Genomic DNA, 15,507 nt, shown 5'->3' with positions numbered 1-15,507 from the left:
TGAGCATTAGTGAGAGCAGAACAGATCAGACCAAGGCAAAATGTGGGTTTGAGGACCCCAGAGAAGAATGGTGGCAGCACTGAATCTATCCTCCAACTGACCTTTACAGTCCCCCAGAAGGTGCTGTGGACAGGGAGGAAGGGAGCAGTGGGCTGCTATGGGTGACCAGCCCACAAGAGAAGCTCCTTCCGAGCCCCTGGTACCCAGGCTTTGGTTTATTCCCCACAGATGCTCCATCACAGGCACTAGGAGATCAGAGTTCCTCTGAGCACACAGTCCCAGCCATGCCTGAGGTAAGGACCAAATTCTCCTCTGGATTGTGCTGGTGCAGATCCAGGGTATAGGTGCCAGCTTTACACCAGGTAAATGAGCTCAGCAGCATCTGTGCCAGGTCCCTTTTCTGTAGGGAAAACTGCTGCACCAGGGCCTTCCTGTCAGCACATCATGTAAGGAAAAGGCAATGAAGAAGAGCAAACAGAGCAGTTGGAGCTGGGTAATTACAGCCAAGGCTGGCCTTAGGATGATGCTGTGCACTGAACCCTGCCTCAGCACAGTCACTAGACCACTCAGGAGAGAGCAAAAGAGAGGGACAACCAGGCGAATGCTTGGATACCACAGCTAAATGTTAATGACTCATAAAGGGGGGCCCACGGTGCCAGCTTCCATCAAGGATTTGGTGATCCCACTTTGACAAAAGCGCTACAAACACGTCACTGCCCTTTCAGCCAGCTGCAGTGAGCCAGGAAATGCTGGCCTGAGCAATGGGGGGGCAGAGAGGGGCTGAAAGGGGTCACTGAGCTAGGAAGAAGAAGGATAATGAGTTACTGCAGCAGTGCTCTAATGGTACCTATCTAAGCATGCCACTCGCTATGAACTTCAGAGCACAGCTTCTTTCCAGCAGCCTGCAGAGATGAGGCAGATACTTCTCCTGCATCAGAAGTGATCTTACTAAAGGAGTAGGGGCAGCGCATACTGTGACTCTGGGGATGTGTCAGGGTAAGCTAGGAAACAGTTTTGGAGCCGAGCACCACAGGCCAGCCTGCCTTCTTCCTGATACTTACTTCCATCCTATATGGAGGATTTGCCATACCAAGGAACACTCAAATCACTTCAGAAATGGGCACGAAGCTTTTTCCTGTCTCCCAAGTATTCTCTACTGTCCTCAGGGGTTCCTCCATTCTCACAGACTGGTTTGCTGTTGAAGTCTGTATCTTAACTGCATCACCTAACGGCAATGTTTTCAATTGCTGTGAATATTCAGAGTTTTGATGCTACTCACAATGTAAAGCAGAGGCTTTTGCTGGATGACTTTCTGCTTCTAACTGCTTTCTACTGCACTAAATCTGATTTGAACCCAGCTGTTGACTAGATGCACTGAAGCTCTCCTCATTGTCTAGGTTAGGCAGAAACACACTGAGTGTCACTGTTCGGGAGATGGAACATCCTTTTGCTCTGCCCACGGGCAGCATCCAGCAACGCATTAGAATGAGAGGCAATGACACAAGTTGCAACAGGGAAAATTCCAACTAAATATTAGCATTGCTTCTTGAACAGTTTCAAAACTCCATTTGACAAGGCACTGAGCAATTTGATCTAAGCTGGCTCTGCTTTTAGCACGAGATCCTGACACAGACCTCCAGAAGTCCTTTCCCATCTTATTCATTCTGACTTTACCATAGTCAGAGATGGGGACTGTGTTAGTGCATGTATTTCCAGCAGTTAACAGAGAGACGATTCTGAAGTCTCCCAAACCAAGTTCAGGGATTTTGAGGTCAAGACTTATTACCCACATAAAGCAGACTTGCAACAAGCCAATCAGACCAACCAACCCCAGGCTTGAAGAGAAGCCTGAAGCTGCCCTGACCTTCTCTTACTGTCTTGTTACACCACAAACTGCACACCTCAAACTCCTGAATCATATATGATTTCATTTCCTAATAAGATTTAGACCAAATCTGGTTTTAATCAACAGGAACAAGTACAACAAAACAACAACAGTGTAATAACACCAGACCTCCCTTTCTGTCATAGACAGATGCTTATAAGCTGTCACCTTAGATTACCCATTTCTAAAGACATAACAATTAGGTCTTGAACCAATCTGCAGATGAAAAACCACTGAAAACATTAAACCCATTGGCACAGCATAAAATTATTTTTTTCCAATCTTTTGGTAGCAACAAGATTCTTAACCTCCATGATGAGATGAAAAGTGCCAGATGGCCCTTCATTTCCATTCCTCCATACAGATCCAGCTGATGGCCTTTATCTTTCTGCACCACATGTATTCAAAAACAGGGTGAAAGATCAGGATTATTGCATAGCCAAGAACATGGCTATTTTTCACTGAGGCCCAATTTCAAGCCCCTACAAACCATGCAACTGAACAGATTTTATTGCTGCTCTTCCTCTCTGCCTCCAAAACAGGGGAAAAAAGGGCATTTCTTGGTACGGAAACCAGTAAAACACTCACTGGAACACATGGGGAGGTTGCGGAATCAGTTATCTATGTACATCTTTATCAGGGTATTCACACATCTCCCAGGTGCTTTGACAGAGAGGTCTGATCAACAGCACTTCTTTAAATACCCTTAAGACCCTGGCTAAGAACCAGTTCAGTTCCTTCTGCCTCCCCCCAACATTGACTGAATTCATTTTGTTGGAAGCTGGTGCTTGAATTCATTTCAACTCCTCCCCCCATCCCCAAAACCACCACCACCACCCCACCTACAACCACAGAACCCCATCAAAACCACATTCTGATCCTGCACTTGTTAATGTCCTTACCACTGTACCTGTGGTAAGAAAGTTGTTGGAGCTCTGCTTCCTTCCAGATTTAATACAAATTGTGTACGATAAACTGAAAAAGAACACACAGAGGAAATGTTTTAAGCTGGATCGAGAGGAAAAGAAAGAGGAATTTCTTCCTCAGCTTCAGCCATGCAGAAGTTTTCTGTGCATGTCATCCTGGTTTCAGGCACACTCTCTGCCACTCAGGCCAGTAACTAATACAAGTTACTTGTCATGTTTTTAAGACTCTGATTTCCCTCCTTCTCCAAATCACACTCTTTCATCTCATACGTTACTAATGCCATATTGTGTTACATGTATATAACACTCAGTTCTGACATAGTGTGTTTTATGACCCTCGTCCATCTGATTTGGTACTTCACAGTGACAAAGGAGTTAGGTGAATATGCAGTGGATACAATTTGCTTCCTTCCTCACTTTATACTTCTCTCACAATTGTTTTTCTCTGGACGGAAAGGAGAAGTTTAGCAGTCAACCCAAGGAACACTAAGCTAAATAAACTGACATACGTAAGTGGCACCAAGACAGCAGGCTGCAAGCGACCTTCAGTTTCACAGCAGCAGAATGATGCTGCATTGCCTAAGTGTAAAATGCTCCTTTTATTTGCTATCAGAAAAAAGAACTATTTCCTCCCTCCTCCTCCTGGGAGGATGGAAACAGATCGGAACCTCAAACCAATCCTTGCACTGGCAGGAACTCAAAAGGTAGACTTGGGAGGGGTTGGAGGAAGATATAAAGGCTGGTAGCTGGAGGCAAAGAGCAGCACTGAACGGGAGAGACTCAAGGAGAGGAGGAATCAGAGACACCAAAACATGAAGATGAACTGGAAACTTCTGTTTTGCCCTGGACTCCTGCTGCTGCTTATTGTCTGTCAAAACCAGGCGATGGCCAGGCCCGTTTCCAGCTTACAGGTAAGTGATGGGCTGCTCACTAGAACTGAAAGAAGCTGCTGCTTCTTTAGGACTGACACTGCAGATTAACTCCATTTCTTCCAATGCCAGCTAAAGCATGAGGAGACACTCAAAGAGATCATGAGAGCAGGAACCTTGAGGTGGGCAGAGTTATTAAATGGAAAGAAACTAATGTAATCAATTACTGGATTTAAATTTCTGATCACACGAAGCAATTGAAAGCAAAATGTTTCCCTGTAGAATCAGTACAGGGATTGCAAACTTCGGGTCATCCTGTGACTGAATGAAGCAATAAACTTTTGGAGCAAAAGGAATTTTTCTGGAAGGACTCTGATCTAGAGCAGTCACCTGCATGATCTTCCCTGAAGCCCCTGGTTTAAGCTTAAAGGGAATGAATGGGTTGTACCTGCATGCTCTCCTCCTCAGCTCAGCAGTGCAGTAATGCAGTCCCAGCTTGTGAGCCCCAGCAGGAGAACATGAGAAGTGTGTGTACATGTGTGTGCCTGTATGTATTTGTGTGTGCAGGAATTACAAGTCTTTAGGGAAGCACATTTCAGCTACCTCACTTGGGATCTGGCATTTCCAAATACGATGCAACCTTCCAATCTCTAAAGAAATATATAATCCTTGCAGCACCAATTTCAGCACGTTTCCTGTGGTTGCAGTGTTTCTCATTATTCCAAGATCCCAACCATGTTTTCTTGTTCTTTATTCACTTTTGACTCTTTCATCGTCTTTCACAACTTATCCCATACCCCAAATCCCCAGCACCAGGAAAAACTTACATGGGAGCTTGTCAGCTCAGAACTATAGAACATGGTAACAACATAAAGCCTTAGAGCACTCTGAGAAGGCATACAGTCTTAGTTCAGAGCAGCTTGGTAAACCAGAAGAAACTAAAGATAACCATCATCAGCTTCAGAAATCACTTCTGTACTTTCACCTTCTGCTAAATGTTCAAATTAAGTTTCTCCAAACTTAGTACAGAGCCTGGCTTATACAAACATAATGAGTGTCCCCAGAACCCCTCCTTTTTCTCCTCTCCTCCCTCTCCATCATCTACCTTTCCCTTTTTTCAGGGTCTAGCCAAGCTGTTAGATGAGGACCTGGAGCATACCCTGCTCTCAGAAGAGACAGAGCATGAGCAAGATGACATGATCCTAAGAGGTCCCTTTGATCAGCAAGACACTGAATTCCAGTGGACTCAAAACACTAGGGACCAGCCTGAGAGCATGTCCATGGATGATAGTGCTGTCCAGAGATACTTCAGCAGCCTCCTAAGTTTACCCCACAGATACCGAGGCAGAAGCAAAAAGGGTCTCTCCAGGGGCTGTTTTGGTGTCAAGCTGGACAGAATTGGGTCACTGAGTGGACTGGGATGCTAACTGCTTACTACGGTAAGAGAAAGCAAGCGGCACGTGGTCCGTGTGTTAGTGTGTAACTTGCATAAATATGCAGAAGAGCAGATTTAATTCAGCTTTAAGGAAAAGGTGCCCTAAAGTAGCTTTTACCCTCCTATCACACAGGTTACTAATTGTACCCACCTCAGAATTCACTGTCAACAGATGTATACTTAAACCCCATGAATGCCACATCTGTTACCTGCTTTCACTCCTGTCTCCGAGTCAGCCATCCACATGTCACCTTGTCACAGGAGGCAGATCACAGAGGTTTGCACCAGCTCCCCAGGGATGCTTGTGTCAATCAAACTCTGAGCAGAACAGGGGAGCTGAACCTGGCCCTAGAACAGCAAGAAAACAGTTAATTTCCATGCATGAAATCCTGTCCATTTAATCTTACTTATTCCTCTGCTTTCTTGACAGGACTGACTTGGAGGTTTCAAAGGACCTGCTGCCTTTCAGTGAGATATTCAGCCCTTATTCATATTGGCTCCACCAATCTATCTACTACATGATGTACTGAGCAAACTGCACCCCCTCTCTCCCCAGAATTACTTGGCCAATTGAATACACTATTGCTGTGCTGACTATTCGTATCAGAATAATATTTTGTGAACATCTATCTGAAATTTGATTATGGAAAACATTTGTGTTGTGTACTAAATGTATAAATAAACAAGTTTCGTTATGGCACAGATAATAAACTGTTTTCCCTAATTTGGTGAATTTGCTTCCAACCTTCGCTGTGATTCTTTCATGTATCATTCCTGAGCCTGAAACAGAGCCCCAGTTTGCAGTTACGCACAACCCACTCAAATTCAGAAGCATTTCACAAATCCTTCTTTTTATCAAATCCTTCTTTTTATCAAGAAAAAAACCAAATCCTTCTTTTTATCAAAAGAACCTTTCTGAAGTTAAGGGACTGCCTAAACATCAATATAACAGGAAGATAGAGCCATTTGCACAACAGAGTCATCAGAAACCAGGACACAAAGCCCCAAGTCCTTGACCACCACAATTTGAACTAAAGGGGCAGCTGTATAGCTGATGTCAGTAGAAAGCTGTTACTCTGCATTTGGATCTGCCACTGACAGAGGAAATGACTGCTTCTTACTAGTACAGAATCACAGAGTGGTTTGGCTTGGAAAGGACCTTAAGATCATCTGGTTCCAACCCCCTGCCATTGGCAGACACCTTCCACTAGACCATTCTGTGAAGAAGGCTTGAGGGCACCCTACTCTTCCATAGGCACATCCAGACATTGCAAAGCATTTTTCAAACAAAAAAGGCAAGATTACACCAAAAACCATGTATTTGACCATTCTATTTCTTAAGCAAACCAAGTATTCACTGAATCTAACTACAAACAACCTGAGCCAAAGGAATTCGGTATGAAGGCTGGTTTGCCAGTCTCATGACTGTGCTATCCCAGTTTGATGAGAGCTGAGCTCTGCAAGCAGCTCCCTGGGAATCAGCAAGGATTCTGCTCACACAGTGTCTATGCTATTGGTCACAAATGAAGGCCCAGCTGCTCACTTCCAGCCTTTTGCTTGGAACGGACAGATGGGATACACAGTCGTACTCCTCCCATTCTCTTGCCCACAAGACAGATGCTCCTGGAAGAAAATATGCTGGTAATAAGCCTATTCCTAACTGGAGCCCTGGATGCAAACTGCAACAGAGTACAAACATATATGCAAAGCAAGCTCATCAGCAACCATCTGGCTGCATGTGCTCTGAGTCTCTGGCAGTTCAGCTTGCATCAGGAAAGCCTGTTAGCACAAAGCAGCCAGAGGTCTAGTTTCTGAGCCTGCCTCAGGCACTTAAACACTATGATTTGCTTCTGCTCCTTCTAACCACAATTCCCATAGAATGCAAGCAATCCAGGACCTGTTGGAGAGCTATTCAGAGCCAAACTAAAGACAGCTTTATTCACCTATCATGCTATTTTCTATACATCACTTCCACCCTGATGCCACAGACTTGATCTGGAGAGGACATCAGTACAACAAGGGCATAAGCATATGCTTCAACACTTAAGAGCTGACTCTCAGAAGCCAGTAAGAACAGACTGATTTCTTAATGGAGGTACTCTCCCCTTGCACAAGCTACCAACAGCTGCTCTCTCTTTCTTCTTGCCATCTTTTACTCTTTACACCTTGCACATTAAGACATCACCATTAATTCTACATGCCTATGGTTTTTCCACCCTCCAGAATATTTCCCTCTTCAGACCAGTAGTTAGGAAGTTATCAACACAAATCCTGAACAGAAATTCAACTATATATCCTGAAGGCTTCTCCAGTTAATAGGTCTTCTTAGGTCTTCTGCTGCTTGCTACTTATTCTGTTCAAGTTAACTGTGGTAACAAAGCAGCAGCAGCAAGAGTGAAAAAGCCCTACACAGACACTTGCTGGCAAGGAGAGGGCTCATCACTTACATAGGCACCCTTGAGTATAAGCTCCTGAACAATGGAATAGCTCAAATAACAAATCCCTTGTACTGTATTGCTCTTCCTTAGCAAAGCAACAAGAAAAGGAAACATTTCACCTGTCAGATGAAGAATTAAAGTGGGGAATAGAGAAGGAAAGAATAAATCAGTCTTCAGCATAATTCACATATCAATAGACAGGATTTGCATGTCTTAAAACTAATACTTAAAACTAATCAGTGTGAGCAGCTTTTCCAGATGGAGCCCCATAAACTGCACAGTAATCCATGTGCAAATTCTGCTGGAAGTTGAAGTCTTGCTAGGCCATAGAGATAACACCCTCCCTTACTGCAGCTTCCATTACACAAAGACCTCTGCCCCACACAAATGTGACCAAAGAGCTTTCTGATTCTTTATTCTAACCTACCACACCTTTACACAGTCAGGAAGAGATTTTCACTTCTTTTCCCCCAAAACACAACAAATGACTTACACTAAGAAGCAGCAAACATGCTTACTTGTGAGAACCTGACAGGAAGCATCCAGCTTCCTTACATAGAGTCCTTCTTCAGGCACGAGCTTCAGGGCTGGCTCAGGTGCAACCTGTATGGTGGAAGAGGTAATCCTCACAGCCCATGGACATTATGGTGTCAAACAATGAAAAGCAAGTATCTTGTGACTGTTGGTGCTAATGGGAAGGTTACAGTCTCCTTCCTAATAATCCTGAGTCTGATAGCTTGTTCTCTAACTCTAGGAGCAGGCACATTCTAACAGGCATAAAGCTTCCTGATGTTGAAATCTCACTGAACATCTATGAAGGGCAAGTGCTGCTGAGGGTTTCCTGAACATCCTCAGCCTGTTTCCAAACTCAGCTACACCAAACTAAACATAAACTGTGGGTTGTTGAAATTATCTGCAGATAAAATAACAGAGGTCAGAGGAGGTTGAAGACTGAGCTGTGAGCACTCAGGAACAGAACGACAGAAGATGAATAAGAAACAGAGAAGAGCTCCAGTTCCACAGAGGCTGAGCTGGTAATGTGCCTCCCATCACCTGGCATTTTATGTGAGCATTCTAAAAAGCCACATTTCAGAAAGCAAGAGCCATTTCTGTCACATAAAAGGCTCCATAATTAGGTCCTGAGGACTGAAGCCAGGTGTGTTGTAATTTGAGTTCTATTAGCATTTAAATAATCAAAGCTAACCTTTGAAGTTAGCACACCACTCAGGTGGGGGAAGCTCATCTTCAGCTGTGTCATTTCCATCTCCGCTAAGCAGCAGTGTGTGAATTTACAGACCAGGATTACAGAGGTTGCTGAGGACAAAAGCCTGCAATAAAGCTAGTACACAGAAAGATACGTTTCTCAAATGTGTCTGCTTTGGGGGTACCTGTTTCTAAGTGTTTTTAGGCAGCAATCAAGATTGGTTCTCATCCAACACTCAGGTCTACCTAGTTTATTACTAAGGGACTAAACTGTGTTTATTTCCCTTGTACACGGGATCTGTACATTCACACTGTTTAATCCCTTTCCACTCCTGTCTGTCTTTACTACACACAAAATCAAGGACGATGCACATCCTCACCTTAGCATCTGCTCTTATTCTGTAGCAACACAAATCCTAATGTGAGCTTCCTTCAGTCATGTCCTGTACTTTCAAAACATGCACCTCATTTCTTTGCCAGATTCTTCTTTGTTGGGATGCTTTAGACAAAACCACTTGCCAACTGTTAAGGCTGCTGGATGCAGAGATCATTGTCCCACACCAGCTGATCTTGCTAGTTTGCTTCCAATCTAAGGTAAATTATATCACCTGCAGGTAGACATGTGGAACAGAAGGAGAAGAAAATGGGGGAAGATGGAAAAGTATACTGTATGTTTTTGCTTGTTCATGCAGCACATTGGTCCAAAACCCTCTGAACTCAGAGAAAAGACTTTGCTGAGCTTTAGGACAAGCTCTAAAATAAGGGCCCAAGCAGAAATGACTGCATATCAAGTGAAACAAAAAAGATCTATGAGTGTGCTGGCTAAGCAACAGAGGAAGGCAGAAGGCAGAAATTTAGTGTCATTGTTTTAATATTACCCAGGTGGTGATTGAAAGGACCCTGTCAGCTGCTCTACCCACCAGGTATCGTGGGTTCTGCCTTTCATCCTGTTAGGATCTAACAGGATCATCTTGATTTGCACCCCAGGACCAGTGGAAATTGTACTCATTTATAGCTGAAATTCACCACTGACACATGAAAGATGCTCAAGAGTTCTACTGCAAGTTAGTAAGAAGCTGCTGTAGAGCTCTGAGGTGAAATAAGAGAGTTGTATACAAACAGGCTGCCTGTTACATTAGTAATTCAAAGACTTCTATCTGGGGAGCATCAACCCAAAGATCTACAAATTCTCTTTCTTTGAGGAAGGCCCCTGGGCTTTCTGGAAAGAATATTTGTTCCATAGGAATTTCTCACTCCGACCCACGGCTGGGGAGGGACAGAACACACCATCATATACGTGGAAGGTGGTGGGATGAGGAGAGCGTGGTGACTGATTCACTGCTGCAGCCAAGGCATGGCTGGAGGGCAAATAATGTTTGTAGGGAAGTGATCAGCTATGCCATTGCTCAAGGCACTAAAAAGTTAGTGCCTCTTAGCTATAGAGGGAAGGGTTTGCAGACAATGCCAGAGGAAATGAAGACCCACTATCACATGAACTTGTGAGGAAGGAAAATCTAAACCCAAATCTAAGGACATGGTCTCTCCACACAGCACACAAATAAGTACACAGGATACAAAAAGGTGTTAGAAGCTGCTGCAGACAGAGGAAAATTTCCAATCCCCTTCCTCCCTTCTCTCCCCATGGAACTAGAAATGACCTATCCCTCATCCCCTTGGAGAGGGAACCAACACCCTGCTTGGGCCAGCTCGCAGCTCCTGGGTGCCTGCAGATGTGAGGCAGAGCAATCAGGCAGAAAGGGTCTTTCACTGCATCAACTCCTTCCTAACAGGGATGGAGAGAGGAGGGGGAGGAATTCACTGGGAAAATGAGTGCTGCCAGGAGGGGAGGAGATGACTCGGGGCAGCTCTTTCCTCTGGAGGAGTCATTGCACTCAGGGGACCCTTCTCTCCTGAAGGGTCACCTGTGGGGCCAGTTGTAACCAGTTCCCTTATCGAAGCTGGGGGGCAGAGTGTGGCACTCTGGCTCCTGCGGGGATCTGGCAGGAGGCAGCTGAGCTCCCTCCGGGCAGAGAGTGGGGATATAAGGAGAGGGATCCATGGGCAAAGCAGCGACACGGTGCCGAGCTGGCATAGGATAGGATACGATATAGGATAGGATGCATCTCCCGGCTCTCTGCTGCGGGGCCTCGCTGCTACTGCTCGTCCTACCGTGGGCCGGAACGCAGCCGGCCGGTGGCGAGCACGGCGCGGAGCTGCGGTCCCTGCAGGTACCTGGGCCGGGGCTCCCGGAGCGATCATCGCACCCGTTCTGGCTGGGCGAAGCGGGCGGGAGCGGGGCTCTTCAGTGCCCCGCCACCACCTTCCCTTCTCCCCTCCCTTCTCCTTCCCTCGCCAGGACCTCCTGGAGGCGCTGGGGCAGCTCCGGGAGGAGGAAGGGGAATCGGGCCCGGAGGACGAGTCGGCGACCGGGGCTGAGGACGGCGGCTCCGAGTGGGAGCTCTCGGGGCCGGAGGGCGGCCCGCCGGGGACCCCACTGCCGGCAGAGGGGTGGCAGAGCCAGTGGAGGAGTCTCCTCTCCTCCTACAGACGGAGGCACTTCTCCGGCTGCTTTGGGACGAGGATGGAGAGGATCGGCGCGCAGACGGGGCTGGGATGCAACCAGTACAAAGCCCGTAGGTCCCCGCGGCGCAGGGAACGGGGGGAGGCCGGAGCTCGGCCCTGACCGCCGGAGCGGGGGCAGCCGGGGCAGCCGCTGAGAGGCCGCTGTCCCCGGCTGAAAGCCTCGGAGCGGCTCCCCCGCAGCTCTCCGCTCTTCTCTCCCAGGTTTCTGGAGGAGAGGGAGAAGCTGAAACCAGGGCCGGCTCCCAGGCGCTTCCATGCCGGTGTCCAGCAGCCAGCCAGCCAGGCTATACCTGGAGCCTCTGCCACGGTGGGGTGTGGGGCATTAAACTTTTGTACAAAGCCTGCTTTGTCTTTTCTGAGTGAGTTTTTGGGGGTTACACGATCAGAAGATACAGAAATCCCCCCCCCCCCCCCGGAGCGCTCCTCTCCCTCTGCCCTGAGGCTCAATCACGACCCCGGTCAGAGCATCCCACAGGGTCTGGACAAGCCATTGCCGAGGGTTGCAGCAGCAGGAAGGATGGTGGTTGCATGCTGCCAGGGCAATGATCAGTCCAGTGCCCCTCACGCCTCACTGAAGAGGTCCTGCCAGGCCCCTATGCCAGCTCTGGAGCCAGACCGGGATGCCTTTCCCAACAGCTTCACCACCCAGTAGCTGTGAATCCTCCCAGGAGGTGGGCATCGGGCTCGGGGTTAATTCCAGGTAATGTCCTACACTCGGCCCTGTCCCGCGGGCCAAGTTTGGCCGTGGGTGCCCCTGAGGACGGAAGGGCTGCAGCGCTTTAGAAACACACTTGCAGCGGTCGCGGAGCGGCTGCGGCCGCGGGCGGGCGCGTTCAGCACCCGGGACAGACGCCAGCCGGCCCCGCCGCGCTCCCGACGGGTCCCATCCCGCCGCCCCGACTCATGGCCCTGGCGTTCAGCGCAGCCCCCTCGCTCCCCAGCCCGGGTTTCTCGCACACCCCTCCCAAGACAAGGCTGTGAACGATGCGCAGGGCGCCCCAAGCAGACAGGCTGGAGGCTTTGCCAGTCTGCTGCAGAGGAACTGCGGGAGGAAAGGCCTGTGCTGCCTGCAAAGGAAGGGGCAGCACATCGCAGAAGTAATGCATCGCGATCAGCGGCAGAAACAATCCATGTCTGCGATTAAAGTTTCTTCCCCCATGGAAAAAGTGAGGCATCACTTAACTATCTTAATTGCAGTATGGCCTGTCCTGTGATCTCGGTGCTGCATGCCCTGCACCAGGCGTTATTACATTTCTCTTTCGTTTCCTACGCTCATCTCTTCATTTCCTTCGTAATCAAACTGAATTGCAAGGCAGGGCAAGAGAGCTTGGGTGGGGTATGGCATAGTCTTGGCAAAGGGTTTAGTCACCGGGAGATGAAAGGAATCCAAGCCCAGCCTCCTCCTCAGAACTGGACTACAAAGGCTCTTTGCAATCAGCTCCAGCACTTGTCAGCTGTAAAACGGCAGTAGAATGGACGCCCCTGGAAGGACGTGCAGTGGAAGGGGGCATCAGATCTACCCGCAGAAGGAATCCACCAGCCCTGAGGCTTAGAGTCTGCAGCCATACAGGGCTGTAAACCAAGGGCATCTGCCCATCCTGCTGGGGAAGGGGCTGAGCTCCCTCCATGGGCCACGCTCCTTCCCACAGGGAACACATGGGGCTGCTAGCAGCACCCTTGATGGTCTCCCTCTCTGCTCTGAGCAACCGAGGCTGCTTTCTAATGGAGCCTCATGTCACTGCATCTCTTACCCCCTAACCTGGGGTGCTACTGGGGAAATGTGCCAATTTTCCAGCCCTAAAACAAGCCACAGAGTGCTTTTTCTAACAACTTGCTGTCCTGGTAAGACTCCCAACAAAGGCTTTTCCAGACTGACAGCCAGCTGAGCACAGGCAATGCTGTGTCATGACTATTCACTGCCAGGCTATAACATCTGAAGTCCACATTAATCTTGCCAAGGTGATGATACTAAGATACTGCAGGCAAAGAAACAAGTGAGCTTAATAGCTCCAACAATGATGAGTTGAGTTCTGATGTTTTACACTCTATTTGCTTTGGTAGGACTGTGCAATGGGTAATAGAGGGCAGAATCTGGCTTTGAAAATGCAAAAACTGTGATGGTCAGCCCTTTTATGCCATCCACATACTTCCACACAAAGAACATGAAACAGTACACAGAAATCTTCCTGCCTTAGAAAAGTGTTGTCACGGTTTAAGTCAGACCGCTACATCTCGTTTATGTGCTGTGTAACACAGAAGATGGAAAAGGAACAAAGCAGGGGGGAAAAAAAGGAGTATCTCTGGCTGCAGGTTATTGAATACAATCCTGGAATATTAGATTGTTTCACAGGGACACGGCACTCAAAGCTAAATACTTCACACCTATGACTGATAGTGTGTTCCTTGGTTCTTTGCTGCTGGGTTTGTGCTCCAGGGGTTGCTTTACAGATGTGCCGAGCTCTGGGGCAAAACGACAAGCAGCAGAGTGTTTTCACACAGAGGATACTCAGCAGGTGGGGTGTGAAAGGAAAGAAAACAAGAAATAAATAAATCAAATCAAGTTACCTTAAATTGGATACTCAGTATTACTGAATAATTCTGGTTCCTCTTCTAATGCTTTCTCGGTTTACCAAAGTTACTCCCTGGCATATACAAACACACACACCCAAGAGCAGCTGTAACTGATTAGTGAATTATACACACACTGCACTAGGGAGTGTTAATTACAAACTAAAAATAAGCTATCCTTTCTTAATAGCATAGAATAAGAATGTGTTAGGTTACATAATAAAACCCGAGTACTGCCTCCATGTACTGCAAAAGAAAGCATGGGGAAAAATAGGGATTGCTCTTGTAATAAAGGAGTTCATCAGAATTCATCAGAGTTGGGCTGACTTGAAGCTATATTAGGGAAAAGTAGCATTTGAGCTTGACTTCACAACCTTGAGAATGTCCTTTCTAGTATAATTTTGGTAGCTGATCATGTGAACGGTGTGCACATGTTCGTGCACAAACAGCATGTTAGCACATTTAAGACATGAGAAATATTTTATCGTTCTCTTGTTACTTAGAAACTGTACTCAGGAGATTCTTTCAAGATCAGTCATATTAGAAGTCAGGTTTTTTGACTTTTATATGATTTTATTACAAGAAAAAAATTATTGCAAGACTGACATATTCAACTTGCTCATATAGTCATTCTTGTTTCAGTTTAGAATAAGAACTAACATTAGGAAAATGAAGGATAAGCAGTATGCTTCATGATTTAGAGTTCTCCTGCAGTTCTGTAAAGAAGATGAGATTTTAGTTGCACTATATGCACAAAGAAACGCTTCAAGACGAACTTGAAGCAAAGCAGCATTTCTGCAATTTCTCATTTAAGCAATAGCAGCTTTTAGCTAAACTTGAAAACTCCAGTTCTCAAGCAAACAACTAAATACTCTTTGGTTTTAATATATTAAACTAAACATTTCAGTTTAACCCTTCCCAGAACGCACATACACACAAATCCATTCACACTCCCTTGGGGCCAGACTCCAATACCTTTGCTGAGAAACACCAAAAGCCATCTAGCTAAAGTTCTCGGCGAGCAAGTTGTATGATGCATCTTGTATGACGGCACAAGAAGATTATTCCTGAATCTGAGCATCTCTTCTTTAATTTTTATTGCTGTCAGGTCAAGCCTTACCATCGAAGTGTAAAGAAATCCCATGGATTTAAATGTTTAATAAAGACTAGTGGTTTTCAGTGGTGCCGGAGCCAGTTCCCGCAGGGGGCTAGAGGTATTCGGTGTCCTGCAGAGTCAGTCTAGAAGTTATTGTCTGGATTGAAGTGCAGATCGAAGTGCCTCTGCTGTTGTAACATGCAAAGTCTCAACGATGATATCACCCCAATAGCAATGAGAAAAGAGAAGTGACCCAAACCTGAGATTTTCAGCATACTCCGTGGTATGCAGTGGCTGCGCAGATTCCATATATAGAAGGAAAATGTGCACGGTACTTTAGGTGTCCTAAAAGTAGATTTATCTTCAGCCTTTACTCACGACCAAATACTCATCTGTAAAGCCTTTCATTTTCCCTATAAAAGGTGATTTCCCTATGGAAAGCTTCTAAATGAGTGGAGTTTAGAGCAGTTTCAGGTTTGTTTCCCATCTCTGTAAATCTGACCA

The 15,507-nt window shown here is 46.6% G+C and overlaps 3 protein-coding genes across 6 annotated transcripts in view; 2 read left to right on the top strand and 1 right to left on the bottom strand.

Moving 5' to 3' along the window:
* Positions 1-15,507, bottom strand: part of CLCN6 (chloride voltage-gated channel 6) — a 67,384-nt gene that overhangs the window by 23,651 nt on the left and 28,226 nt on the right. For all 3 annotated transcript variants that reach the window (XM_062605126.1, XM_062605113.1, XM_062605120.1), the window contains exon 23: positions 5,325-5,463. In XM_062605126.1, the coding sequence (XP_062461110.1) occupies positions 5,371-5,463 (93 nt within the window). In that variant the 3' untranslated portion in view covers positions 5,325-5,370. The remainder of the gene's footprint in view (positions 1-5,324; positions 5,464-15,507) is intronic.
* On the top strand, positions 3,477-5,109 carry LOC134156817 (C-type natriuretic peptide 1-like). The gene is made up of 2 exons (XM_062605193.1): positions 3,477-3,722; positions 4,802-5,109. The coding sequence occupies exons 1-2, from the start codon at positions 3,624-3,626 to the stop codon at positions 5,105-5,107; spliced, it is 405 nt and encodes a 134-aa protein (XP_062461177.1). The 5' UTR covers positions 3,477-3,623; the 3' UTR covers positions 5,108-5,109.
* On the top strand, positions 10,625-11,682 carry LOC134156062 (natriuretic peptides A-like). Of its 2 annotated transcripts, XM_062603839.1 has the most exons (3): positions 10,632-10,984; positions 11,113-11,389; positions 11,541-11,682. In XM_062603839.1, exons 1-3 carry the CDS (start codon positions 10,874-10,876, stop codon positions 11,564-11,566), a joined length of 414 nt encoding a protein of 137 aa, XP_062459823.1. In that variant the 5' UTR covers positions 10,632-10,873; the 3' UTR covers positions 11,567-11,682. The 2 variants fall into 2 exon arrangements, with proteins under 2 accessions (XP_062459814.1, XP_062459823.1); XM_062603830.1 differs by lacking the exon at positions 11,541-11,682 and having other exon boundaries at positions 10,625-10,984; positions 11,113-11,454.

Source organism: Pezoporus occidentalis, unplaced genomic scaffold (assembly GCF_034315485.1).
Source record: "Pezoporus occidentalis ecotype Australia unplaced genomic scaffold, CSIRO_AGI_Poc_V1 ctg119, whole genome shotgun sequence".
Taxonomy (NCBI): domain Eukaryota; kingdom Metazoa; phylum Chordata; class Aves; order Psittaciformes; family Psittacidae; genus Pezoporus; species Pezoporus occidentalis.
Note: the sequence above shows the minus strand (reverse complement) of the source record. Positions and strands in the feature narration are given on the sequence as shown.